Source organism: Humulus lupulus, chromosome 1 (genome assembly GCF_963169125.1).
Source record: "Humulus lupulus chromosome 1, drHumLupu1.1, whole genome shotgun sequence".
Lineage (NCBI taxonomy): Eukaryota > Viridiplantae > Streptophyta > Magnoliopsida > Rosales > Cannabaceae > Humulus > Humulus lupulus.
Window position 1 is genome coordinate 310,919,187 of NC_084793.1, and position 14,055 is coordinate 310,933,241.

The window sequence follows — 14,055 nt, forward strand, 5'->3', positions numbered from 1 at the left end:
ATGAAATCTTAATTTATAACTTAAACATATTAACATTTCAGGCTCAATAGTCAAGAAAATGCACCAAATAACTTCATAGACGAGCAACTACTACTATATATCAATATATAGCACAATAGATTATTTATATACAATACTAGATAATCATATATTTCCTCCAACAATTGATAAGAAATAGGAGTCACCAAACACTAATCACTTGAAAAATGAACCTCCAATGAACAAGTCAAAGTGATGCTTGTGTTATTCTGCCATAAAGTCATCAACTCTACAAAAGGGTTTCAAAATAATAAAACATCTATATCAAGCTACACCTGTACCATAGAATGGGTGATCAACAGCCAAAACTTACCATAGAACCATAGACAGAGTTAGGTAAAAAACTTTAAAATGTATCCAATGTTTAATTTAAATGAGGTTTGGATTTGGAAGTTAAAACCCATGCCAAGAAACTCAATGATTTAGAAATGACACAAAGGTCTCAAACCAGATTACTAAAAGAGCCACCAACACCTCAAGATGTGTAGTAGAGTAATCGATCTCGTTCACGGGTAGTGAGCGAGAAGCTAACTTGAAATACGTAAAAAATTGAGAATTTCCCTGAGCATAGACCAGCAACGCCCCACCTCCATTAACACCATAGATCGTAAGCTCATCATCATCTTCATCGTCATGCACATCTATTGTGATCTTATTAAGGTTTTCTTTCAGTTTTGTTATCAAACCCAACATCGTTCTTTCTAGGGGTGCATACGAGTTGAATTTTCAGGTTTCGGGTGTATCGGGTTCGGGTTTTGCGGGTTTCGGGTGGAGAAAAATAGTACCAAAATCAATCCAAAAAATTCGGGTTTTCAGGAGGTTTCGGATTTGTTCGAGTTGGATTTCGGGCCTATTGGGTTTTGGGCCGAAAAACCCAAATTTTCAAAATTACCATTTTTCGGGTTTCGGGTCTGAACCTGAGTTCAACAAATTTCAAACTCGAACCCGACCCGACTCCTGTTGGGTTTGGATTGGATTTAACCCGAATCTGACAAGTTTTCCCAAAATATGAGTTTTCGGGTTGCGGGTCAAATGTTCATCCCTAGTTTTTTCTCAACCAAAAAAAAAAACTTAGTGCTGATCCGATCCTAATCGGGATTAGGTTAGATTTAACCCACCATAAGTAGGCTTTGCGGGATCAGGTTAGATTTAACCCACCATAAGTAGGCTTTGCTATTTTTCGGGCCCATCGAGTGCAAGTCGAACTAGGTTGGTAGGTTTGTTTATTGTTTTTTTTTTTTGTCATTTAATTCCCATGAATTTCACGATTTTACCAAGTTTTCCCATAAAATTTGGGAATTTTTTTTCCCAAGCCATATTTATGAAAAATTCCATTATCCAAACCGCAACAGTATTGCATATATTTCCTCAATCTGCAAACAATTTGGAAACAGTCATGACACCAACAGCCAATCAAAAAGCATTGATGGTCTTCTTATCAAAATAGAGGTAAATCAAAGAATGCGATGATGGTCTTCTTGTCAATAAAGACTTCATCATAATAACCCAATTTCATGGTCAAAAGCATTTGCATAAATTCTCTCACTAATGATATTATGGCTGGCACAAAAATATATTCGATGGTAGGTATAACAATGCAGGAATATGCAACAAAATGAAATTATACTTCAAATATCATATAGAAAATGGCAACACAAAGATAAATAAGAAAGTTACTTTTAACTAGTCAAAAAAAATTACTTTCAAGGTATTTGAGCAGTAAAAGAGCCCAGATTCTACAGAACGTTTAATCCAAAAGAAACTGCAAAATTAAGAACAAAGTACCTTCAACAAAAAGTACCTAAAAGTACTGGTAAATCTCACAAAGCAAATAAACAAAAATAAAAGCATAAATGCTCATTCATCCTCCTGGCTGCGCAACCTAGCCAACTTGTTGGTAACAACAACATCCAACTGGGCAGCTCGCTCAACAATCTCCTTTCGCTTCCGGGTTGAGACGTTGTGAGCAATCTCAGCACAGTATGTCCTGAAACGGATGTAAAAGAAAAAGGGTTTGTACAACTTCTCAACAAGAACAAGCAAACAAAGTTGCACAAGACATCAATGAAATGCTTACCTGTTGTGCATCATCAGAAGTTCAAGCTCTTTGACATTGTTCACAACAAATTTCTTGAATCCATTGGGAAGGTAGTGGCGTGTCTTCTTGTCTGTGCCGTAACCAATGTTTGGCATCAAAGTAACACCCTTGAACTTCCTCCTCACACGGGAATCAATACCCTTTGGCCTTCTCCAGCTGGTCTGTGCAACATTACAAACACATAATTAACTACACATTATGACACAAATGTAACAAAGAAATGAAAATGGAAAACTCGAGAAGACAAAGTACAAAGGAAGAACACGCACTAAAACTAAAAACAAAAGATGTATTATTTAGAACAGAAATTATTCAAAAGTCATTCTGATCTCAGAAAATACTAAAGAATGGTTGCCCTACAAGGTCATTGCTTCTCCTTAGTACGAACCAGAACAAGAAAAAAATTACTAGTAAAACCATTTGAGATACTGAACTTCAAATAAACAAAGCTATCCACACTGCCTTTACAAAATAGATAATTTTTTTGGAGAATATATACACTTGCACCTACAAATACTTACATACTTAAGTCATGGTAGACCAATAACAAAACCAATCAAAATGGGATAAATGCTGAATTACAAACCTTAACCGATATCTTTCTGTCCCATTGGGGCCTCTTGAACTGCTTGACGCGCTTCTTCACAATCTTCTTGGTAAGTAGGGGAACCGCCATTGTATCTGAAGCATAAAAATAAAAATAATCTTCCTAATCAACACAACATAAAGTTTAAAGGTGCATAGGCTTAAAATGCATATACATAATATTAAGATAATGAATATAGAAAAATGACAAAAAAACTGTTAAATGGGCAAAATAAGGATCACAACAAAGAATGCTGAAATGCAGCCTTGCTTAGAAATTTAACATAACCAAATGAGTTTCTGTCCTCGTGTATACTTTTCAAAGAAACAAACCAATTAGCTAAATGAACTACGCATACTCTACTCAACTTCCGAAATGAATCTAAGCACAACAAACTAAGCATAGGGCCACCTCCAAATAATACCCCAATTAATGATTACAATCAAAACCAGTTTGATGAACTACTTCCATACTAAATATCTTCTTTATCATTCTATTTACCACTTAATTTTTTTTTTTAAAAAATACCAAACCCTAAACCAAGTGCCAGACCATAAATTCAAGACCACAAGAAATCCCTAAACTAATACATGAATCAAAGAATCCCAGACCCTAAACTAAATGCACATCCCAGAACATATATCTCTACAACGCACAAAACACAAAAGTAAATAAACCATATATTGATAGAAATTTATATTATAAAACTGAAAACTTCAAAAGTAATGAGCATAAATAATTTAAACTGAACATAAAGTGATGAAATCCCGAAAGACGTAGTATAAAAGTATACAAGTGTATACAATGAGCCACAGTTTGATCTACAACACTAACTAGAAATAAATCTCCACAGAGAAAATAGAATCTGAACAAAAATCCCAAGTACTTAATTAAATAAATAGAATTGCGTATTTTTCATTAAAAAAATGGAAATGAAATAGCAAAATGAACCAGGAAAGAATGTACCATTGAAGAAATATGCAAGAATATGAGCAAGAAACATAACCCTAACTACCAACAAGCTCAACTGAACAAACCATAGAAGATCAGAGAGTAAGGTATCGAACCTGTAAGGGGTAGCTACAGTTTGGTAAACCCTACTGAGAACGAGCAGGCGATGAAGAACAAGCTAGGGTTTCGAACGAGACTATATATACACGGAGAGTCGTGTTTCTTATATCTCTTCTTGGGCTTCATATACGGGCCACTATTTTCTGGGCTCATTTGCGAAAAGCCCGTGACTTTTTTTGTGTTTTTTTGGAAAATCTACAAATGACTTTAATAAAAGGGATTTTTTCATAAATATTGCTTTTTAGCTATTAATATGCAAAAATATGGTAATTAATTTTTTTTAGTTTGCATGAACAAATTTAATTAAAAAAAAATCAGATTATGGGAAAAAAAATATGGAATAATAATGATTTTTTACAAAAATATGGTATAATAATGATTTTTTACAAAAATATGGGAAAAAAAGCCTATAGAAAGGAATACACGTTTTAAAAAGCCATAAAATAATACTTATAAAAAAAAAGACATATTTTTGAAAACTTTATTAAAAAACCCATATAAAATGTAATTTTCACCTAAAAAAATATATGAAATTAAATAAGAAATGGCAAAGCTATAGATTACAACTCGTAAAATACAATGTTTTTACAATCTTGTAAAAATCTGTTATAAATTTGTAAATATCTTATATATTTTTGTAAATGTTGATGCAAAAATCAGTTATAAAAATGCATTTTTATAAACATTTCTTACAAAAATCAATTATAGAAATGAAATTTTGTAAACAAAAATTGTAGACGAATTCTCAACTAAGTAAAGTTATTTTTGTAACAGTTTTACAAAACTAACTTTTTTTTGAACAATTTTCAAAACTAGTTTTATAACTAAAAAGTCTATAACTAACATTTACAAAAGTAATTTATAATTTTAACATCAAAATGATTGTATCTGATACAAAAATATTCAAATGATAATATTGTGACTATCACCCATTATAGTGTAACACATAGGTATTAAATCAATAACTAATGTTATTATATTATGGCGCATATTTAGTACCCGTGTTTTGGTAAAGTATCATTTTTGTACCTTCTATTACTAATATTATTTACTTGGTACTCTCAATTTTGAAAATCAGTTAAAAATAGTACCTTCAGCACAAATTTTGGCAACATATTTTTCATCATGACCAAATCACCCTTAATCATAATAGATTTATTGATTTTTTGTTATTTATAAATATACTGAAATAATTAAAAAAAACATAACTAAATTTAACAAAACAAAAATTCATAAGCCCATACACAAATTTTATTTTTCAAAACTAGTAACAAAATATATTTGGAATTATTTTATATGCTAACCAAATTCGGAAACATATTTGAATTTGTCTTTTAATTAGCTAAATCTGGAAAGTGAAGATATGGTTGTCCCCCATCTCCTTCGCTCCTACACTCATCGGTCGCCCCCAATCCTCACCATCCCCGTGCCACCTCCATGGTTGACGAACTAAGAATTGATGAACCAAAAACATTAACAAATCTAGAGACAAAATCCACAATTTATTCAACATCATGCAAGAAAATTTAAAACAAAATCCATAAATCTAAAACAAAAAATTGTTCACCCACTTTGAAGTAGCCATCCTCTCAAATTGAATCCCACATCAAAGCCACATTTGTGAATCTCCATCGTTCACCCACTTCCCCAACAAATCCAAATCGAAGGCATGATCGTGAGTCTTAGTTGACGCCACTCAAATCAAGCTTTTGTTCACCTATTTGTGAGTCCTCATCCACAAGGTTTAGGGCTCAGGGGTATATGGTTTATGAGATAGTCTGTACCCTGTTTCTCATCAAATAGACCCAGTTTGTGCCCAATCTGTCACCGAATGGACCCAGTCTATTATTGAATGTACCTAGTCTGTTATAAAAAATGCCAAGTCTTTAACTACTCCGTCATTGAAAAAACTCAATCTAAACTGTGTCTTTTATCAATTAGACCTAGTATATCATCGAATAAACTGAGTTTGTACTTAGTCTGCTATTAGTTTGACCTAGTCTATTATCAAATAGACCCAGTCTGTCATGAAATAGACTAAGTTTGTACTAGTCTGTCATGAAACGAACTCAATCTCTACCCCTTCCGTCATCAAGTAGACACATTCTATACTTTGTTTTTCATTGAATAAGGTTATTCCATGCCTAGGTTAGGGTGTAGGGTTTTGGGTCAAGGGCATAGGGCTTAAGGGTTAGGTTTTAGGGTTTCAGGTTTCATGTTTATGGCTAGGGGTTAAAGATTTAGGGCATGGGTGTTTCAAGTATAGGGATAATGGGTTTATGGTTTAGGAGCTAGTCTGTACCCTGTTTGTCATTAAATGGACTTAGTCTGTGCCCAATCTATCACAAAATGGACCCAATTTGTACCCAATCTGTTATCAAATGTACCTTGTATGTTATAGAAAATTCCCAACCTTTAACTACTCTGTCATTGAAAAAACTCAGTCAAAACCGTCATTTATCAATTAGACCTATTCTATCATCGAATAAACTAAGTTTGTACTTAGTCTGTTATCATATCTCCCTCTACACACCTCCAAATTGCTTGAAATTTTATATATAGAAGCATAAGAGATAGGACTACAAATTTCGTGTATGTCTGTTTCGATGAATGCATGGTTATCATTTTTGAAAAATTGCTCGATGTCAGAAAATCCAAACCGATTTTTTCTAAAAGGGTTACCCCTTCGTTAATTGAAGCCGAACTAATCTCGACAAAATATTTTCCACATGTGTTCAACACGTTAGTTATTTCTCCCATCGACATCTCACAGGGAAATACTTCTTCTAGAGTGAAAATGAAGTCTAAACTCCACAATTTAAAATTTTCCATTTGTCAAGGTTGGTTTTCACAAAACTTTGGATCTTAGTCGGATATCTATTAGTAATTTTGTTGTACTTCCCTCTACACACCTCCAAATATATATAAATTTTATATATAGAAGCCTAAAAGATAGGGTTACTACTTTCATGCTTTTCTCTTTTGTGGAATGTGCCATTATCATTTTCAAAAAATTGCTCAAATTTAGTAAAATCCAAACCTATTTTTTCTAAAATGGGAACCCCTTTGGTAATTTAAGCCGAACTAATCTCGACATAATATTTTCCATATGTGTTCAACATGTTAGTTATTTCTCCCATCAACATATCTTGGTAAAATTCTTCTTCTAGAGTGAAAACAACATCTAAACTCCACAGTTGAAAATTTCCATTTTTCAAGGCCAATTTTCAAAAAACTTTGTCTTATAGACGAACATCTGTCAGTATTTTTGTTGTACCTCCCCCTACTCACCTCTAAATTGCATGAAATTTTATAAATAGAAGACTTATTGATTGCTCTACAAATTTTATGCTTGTCTCTTTCGATGCTTGCGTGGTTATGATTTTCGAAAAATTGCTCGAAGTTAGAAAATCCAAACCAAATTTTTCTAAAAGGGTTACACTTTTGTTAATTGAAGCCGAACAATTCTCAACATAATATTTTCCACATGTGTTCAACACGTTAGTTATTTCACTCATCGACATCTCATGGGTACATGCTTATTCTAGAGTGAAAACGAAGCCTAAACTCCACAGTTGAAAATTTTCCATTTTTCAAGGCAAGTTTTCACACGTTTTTGGCTCATAGTCGGACATATGTATGTATGTATGTATGTATGTATGTATGTCGTACCTCCATCTATACACATATAAATTATATGAAATTTTATATATAGAAGCCTAAGAGATAGGGATAAAACATTCATGCTTGTCTCTTTCATTTAATGCGAATTATCATTTCTGAAAAATTGCTCAAAGTCAGAAAATCCAAACCGAATTTTTCTAAAAAGGATACCCATTTGTTAATTGAAGGCAAACTAATCTCGACATAATATTTTCCACATGTGTTCAACACTTTATTTATTTTTCCCATCGACATCTCATGGGGAAATACTTCTTCTAGAGTGAAAACGAAGCCTAAACTCCAAAGTTGAAAATTTTCCACATTTAAAGGCAAGTTCTCACAATTCTTTGGCTCATGGTCGTACATATGTCACTATTTTTATCATACCTAATAATACAGACCTCCAAATTGCATGAAATTCTATATATAGAAGCCTAAGAGATAGGGCTAGAACTTTCATGCATGTCTCTTATGATGAATGTATGGTTGTCATTTTTGAAAAATTGCTCGAAGACTAAAAATCCAAATCGAATTTTTCTAAAAGGCCTACCCTTTTTGTAATTTAACCCGAACTAATTTTGACATAATATTTTCCACATGTCTTCAACATGTTAGTAATTTATCCCATCGACATCTAATGGTGAAATGCTTCTTCTAGAGTGAAAACAAAGCCTAAACTCAATAGTTGAAAATTTCCACTTTTCAAGGCCAGTTTTCACAAAACTTTGGCTCATAGTCGGACATCTATCAATATTTTTATTGTACCTCCCTTTACTAACCTCCAAATTGCATGAAATTTTATATATAAAAGCCTAATTGATTGTGCTACAACTTTTACACATATCTTTTTTGATGATTTTATGGTTATGATTTTCAAAAAATTGCTCGAAGTCAGAAAATCCAAACCAAATTTTTCTTAAAGGGACACACTTTGTGTAATTGAAGTCGAACAATTCTCGACATAATATTTTCCACATGTATTCAACACGTTAATTATTTTACCCATCGACATCTCATGGGTACATGTTTCTTCTAGATTGAAAACGAAGCCTAAACTTCACAGTTGAAAATTTTCCATTTTTCAAGGCACATTTTCACACGTTTTTGGCTCATAGTCAGACATCTATCGGTATGTTTGTCGTATTTCCATCTATACGCCTATAAATCATATGAAATTTTATATATAGAAGCCTAAGAGATAGGGCTACAACATTCATGCATGTCTCTTTTGTTGAATGCATGATTATCATTTTCAAAAAATTGCTCAAATTCAGAAAATCAAAAATTGAATTTTTCTAAAAAGGATACCCCATTGTTAATTGAAGGCGAACTAATCTCGCATAATATTTTCCACATGTGTTCAACACGTTAGTTATTTTTTCTATCAACATCATATGAGGAAATGCTTCTTATAAAGTGAGAACGAAGCCTAAAATCCACAGTTGCAAATTTTCCACTTTTCAAGGCAAGTTCTCACAATGCATTGTCATACATATGTTATTATTTTTATCATACTTCCCTCTACACACTTCGAAATAGCATGGAATTTTATATATAGAAGCCTAAGAGATAGGGCTACTACTTTTATGCATGTATCTTATGATGAATGCATGGTTATCATTTTCGAAAAATTGCTCGAAGTCAGAAAATCCAAACCAAAGTTTTCTAAAAGGGGTACTTCTTTGTTAGTTGAAGTCGAACTAATCTCGACAAAATATTTTCCACGTGTTCAACTCATTAGGTATTTTTCCCATAAACATCTCATGGGTAAATGCTTCTTCTAGAGTGAAAACGAAGCCTAAATTCTACAGTTGAAAATTTTCCTCTTTTCAAGGCAAGTTTTCACAATTCTTTGGCTCATAGTCGTACATATGTTAGTATTTTTGTCAGACCTCCCTCTACACACCTCCAAATTGCATGGAATTTTATATATAGAAGCCTAAGAGATAGGGCTACAACTTTCATGCATGTCTCTTTCGATGAATGCGTGGTTGTCATTTTTGAAAAATTGCTCGAAGTCATAAAATCCAAACTGAATTTTTCTAATTGGGTTACCCCTTTGTTAATTGAAGCCGAACTAATCTCGACTTAATATTGTCCACATGTGTTCAACACGTTAGTTATTTCTCCCATCGACATCTAATGGGGAAATGTTTCTTCTCAAGTGAAAACGATTCCTAAACTCCACAATTGAAAATTTTCCATTTTCCAAGGAAGGTTTTCACAAAACTTTGGCTCATACTTGTACATCTGTCAGTATTTTTGTTGTTCCTTCCTCTACACACCTCCAAATTGATAGAAATTTTAGATATAGAAACCTAAGAGACAGAGCTACAATTTTCATGCTTCTCTCTTTCGATAAATGAGCTGTTATCATTTTCGAAAAATTGCTCGAATCCAGAAAGTCCAAACCGAATTTTTTTAAAAGGGATACCCCTTTGATAATTTAAGCCGAACTAATCTCGATGTAATATTTCCATATGTGTTCAACACGTTTAATATTAATTATTTTCTTTTCCATTACTATGGAAAGGCATACATACAGTACTAGAAAGCATATGCATATTCATCGGACCACATGAATTCAAGTACGTACATACATACAAACAAAACATAAGACAACCACACATGCAAGCATACTACCATTGACATTATTTCATATGTATATATATATATATATATACTCTAGGGCAGGTGTCAATGGATGTAATAATCTATATATATTCAGATTCTTCTGCAAATTTTGGGAGCACCACGACAACGTGGACAAAACAATGGGCAATCTCTATTGAAGATGCAGCGTTGACCGCATAGAGAATTTGCTGGAGATAGTTCTCTTAACAATATCTCTGAAAGAGACTCAGCAGGTTCGATAATGACCTCTCCTCCTCCTCCTCCATCAGCTTGGTTGATCTCATCATCTGAATAAAGCTGAAGAATATTATTCTTCGTCATCAGTTCTCCTCGCCCACCTGCAAAGCTAGTAGAAGGAAGAAACACAAGAACAACAACTACTATGCTCAGCATCACAACAAGAACAGCTGACTTCTTGTTATTCTCCATTCTTTTCAATTCGATCGATCACTTAATGATAGTAATTATTTTGTATTATATTGCAATACTAGTTAATGATTAATTAGCATTAATTGTACGTATTTATAGCATTAATTGAATGCACGAGAGGATACAAAGGCTCAAGACTACTACATATTAATTATTTCCATATATCATTGTGTCCTTGTCGTAAATATATTATTGATATATGTGTTGGTTGTACCTCATTTTCAATAAACAATTTCCTTCAAAGAAATAAGTCGAGGCATCACATCTTCTACACCTAATTATTACTAGCTAGCACTAGGGTTTGCCATCTTTCTCGTTGCATACATTAGTGCTACTATAAACTCTAAGGGGTGTTTGGTATGAGTAAAGTAAATATGAGAATGAGAATCTAAAACCATTTTTATGTTTGGTTCAAATTTTAAGAGAGTTGGTTCAAATTTTAAGGGATTAAAGTTAATAATTTGTGTGGGTCCTATATGTATTTTAAGAGTAAAATGAATTCTTTTGTACACAAGAGTTTAAAATTATATTCATTCTAAGTCTATCTACACTTTCCAAAACAATTCAACTACTCAAAACAATCACCCCAATAATAATCTCTCTTAGTAATGATAATCAAATATAAGCATTATTACTTGCACTCTTCACACTAATTAGAAAAAGTAAATAATTCACTTTTACTTTTCTATATATTTTTGTATTAAAATATTATTAGTACAAATTTTTGTGTCAAATTATGGAAAATATTATTTTACATTGGAAATAGTCTAAACTAGAGCTAGAATTAGCTAAAACAAAATAGCTATAGGAGCTAAAAAAAATATGTCAAAAAACATATACGCTAGACGAGCTAGCTATTTTATAGTGTAAGGATTTAGCTCATGATTAGTGCTTAGCTAGATTTAGCCAAGATATTTCTAAGTTTTAGTGTTTAGCTATAATTCTTTATTATTTTTATGGCGTCTTTTTATGCTTACCTTCCTCCCAAAGTCTTGTGAGGATCTTGTCCCGAAGATTAAGTGTCACATTCACATTCAAGAAGCAATCTAATTTGTTTAAAATTGAACAAAGAAAAAGCAAAACAAACAAACAAAGAACTAGTTAATCAACAACCTAGTCTTTACACAATAAAAAACTCTTCAATATAAAATATATTCGGAGTGGGAAAAGATAATGCTAATTTGCTACTGCTTTGGCTAGCATTTATAGAGACAAAGAACACCATAAGCCAAGCAATACACGGTTTGAACACAATCAGATTAAATCAACGAATGTCAAAAAAAAAATTCTTAATTCATTAACTGATACAATCTAGATGAATCAAATAAGGAAAATCAGTTTCTGTAGCATCATCAATACATTTATTTATCAAAACGGTGTTATTTAGGCAAACAAGGTTTTTATTTTCTTGCAAAAAGCATGAGACACTAGGAAAAACAGAGGTAAAGGAAACATTGTCCAATTCCTCATCACTACTTTCGGAGCGTTATTGTCATTCTAAGTAGCATTCATACTTTTTTTATTATTTTTCAAGCTATTTGCACACACTACAAGAAAAATGATTTTTAGGGGCGACATTACTAGGGGTGACATATTGTCGCCCCCAATAATGCCAATATTAGGGGCGACAACGATAAGTCGGCCTTGATATTAAGTGAGATCATACTTTTAATTGGAAAAACTATTAGGGGCGGCAAAATATAGTATTAGCGGCGACGCGTCGCCCCTAATAATATTAAATATTTTATGAAATTTTGATTTAAAAAAACGTGGGAAATTTTCCCACCTACCTTTTTTAAGACTATTAAGGGTGACACGTGTCTACTCTAATCACTACAAGAAAAACCACTTTCAGGAGCGACACATTGTTGCCCCTGATATTGGGATTATTAGTGACGACATGTGTCGGTCGCCTCTAATATTGGAAAACAATATTAGGGGCGATATGTCGCTCCTAATCTATAATAATGTCACCCCTGATATTTGATGAATTTTAACCAAAGTTGCGAGGGAAAATATTCGTGGTCTTATTTTGGGGAAAATTTTCAAAACTCTGCGTTTTGAGTATTAGGGGCGACGTGTCGCCCCTAATTGTCACGACCTGAGTCCTATGCCGTGGCAAATTTGTAATATCTGTAACTTGGGTGGTCAAATGTCAAACTTTTACCCTTGTTGGAAAATAATATTTATAAATGCTCATTTAGTTTATATTAAATAGTACTATAATTTTAAATCAAAATAATGGATAAAAGCGTGATCATTTATCATTATACATAGAATAATAATATCCCCACAATTATGTAGTCACCAAACAGTTAAATTTAATAAGTCATAAACACCCAAAATAATACTTAGCATCCACCATTCCTCATTCCTAACTATTACATAGCTAATTCAGATATACCGACATTAGGTTCCAAATCAAATACATATATAATTTTCAAAAGATAAGAAATGACACTAAATAGAACTAGGCTAAACACATTGGCTCCATCAATAATCTACCTTATCCACATTCACATCACTAGGCTCCTAGAATGGGAGAGATATAGGGGGTGAGCATATAAAGCCCAGTAGGAAAATAACTAATAACATAGGACCCAAAAGTTTAATACAGCCCCTGAATGGTTAGCTTTGAAAACAAAAAATACATCATCATGTATAAACCAAAATAGAGAGAAACCATAAATAATCATAAGAGCATAGCTACACGTGCACATCACACCGTCCATTAGATCCCTAGTTCCCGTTACCCACCATAGAAAAACCGACATCCTAAACTGGGTAGCCGGATCTGATAACCACCACAAGGGGGAGGCTCAGAACACTTCCTGTATACAGATGCTAGGTATTTACACCCACAGGTGAGTGGACACCTGATCAACCTATTATGACACAGAGACTAGGTCGTGAAACAACAACATGCACAAATCATGATCATTATGGATCTCATCGGTATAACTAAATGCAGGTAAACATGAAAAAAAAAGAAACATATTCCCTTTATATTTTAGATAATTTGGCAGCATAACAACTGCATTTGAATGAAATCCAAAAATCATAACCTGCATAAATAAGTGAACAAAATTATATTTGACACTCAGTGCCCTCAGAACAGATAAGAAAACATGCAGACTAAGTTTTCAATTTTTCAAATATTTTATAGATATCAAAATTGTAATATGTTTAATGTAATTCAATACAAGTAAAAATAAGTCCAATAGTCAAGTTGAGTCCCTACCTCCTTAGAATTTTCAATTCGAGCCCAAAGTGACGCTCTTAAGCTTACCGATGATCCTAGAGTGATTTAGTCCAATTTTAATATCACGCTTTTCCTATGTGCACCAAACGAGCAAACGATTACCATCACTGCATTCCTTATTCAAAATCGTGTCCAACGACATATAATATGGCCATATTTAAAATTTCAAGTTCTGGAACCTCACCCAAGCGGTGCACATCAGCGGTTGGTGGCGGCAGTGAGCGGTGTACCGGAAACGCCGACGAATATATGCATGACATATATAAAAATGAT

The 14,055-nt window shown here is 33.0% G+C and overlaps 1 protein-coding gene across 1 annotated transcript; it reads right to left on the minus strand.

The window, feature by feature from the left end:
- Nucleotides 1-1,700: 1,700 nt before the first annotated feature.
- Nucleotides 1,701-3,919, minus strand: LOC133812964 (large ribosomal subunit protein eL32z-like). Its single transcript, XM_062246822.1, has 4 exons — nucleotides 3,791-3,919; nucleotides 2,724-2,818; nucleotides 2,117-2,298; nucleotides 1,701-2,026 (listed from the first exon to the last, which is right to left on the minus strand). The coding sequence occupies exons 2-4, from the start codon at nucleotides 2,811-2,813 to the stop codon at nucleotides 1,897-1,899; spliced, it is 402 nt and encodes a 133-aa protein (XP_062102806.1). The 5' UTR covers nucleotides 2,814-2,818; nucleotides 3,791-3,919; the 3' UTR covers nucleotides 1,701-1,896.
- Nucleotides 3,920-14,055: the final 10,136 nt, after the last annotated feature.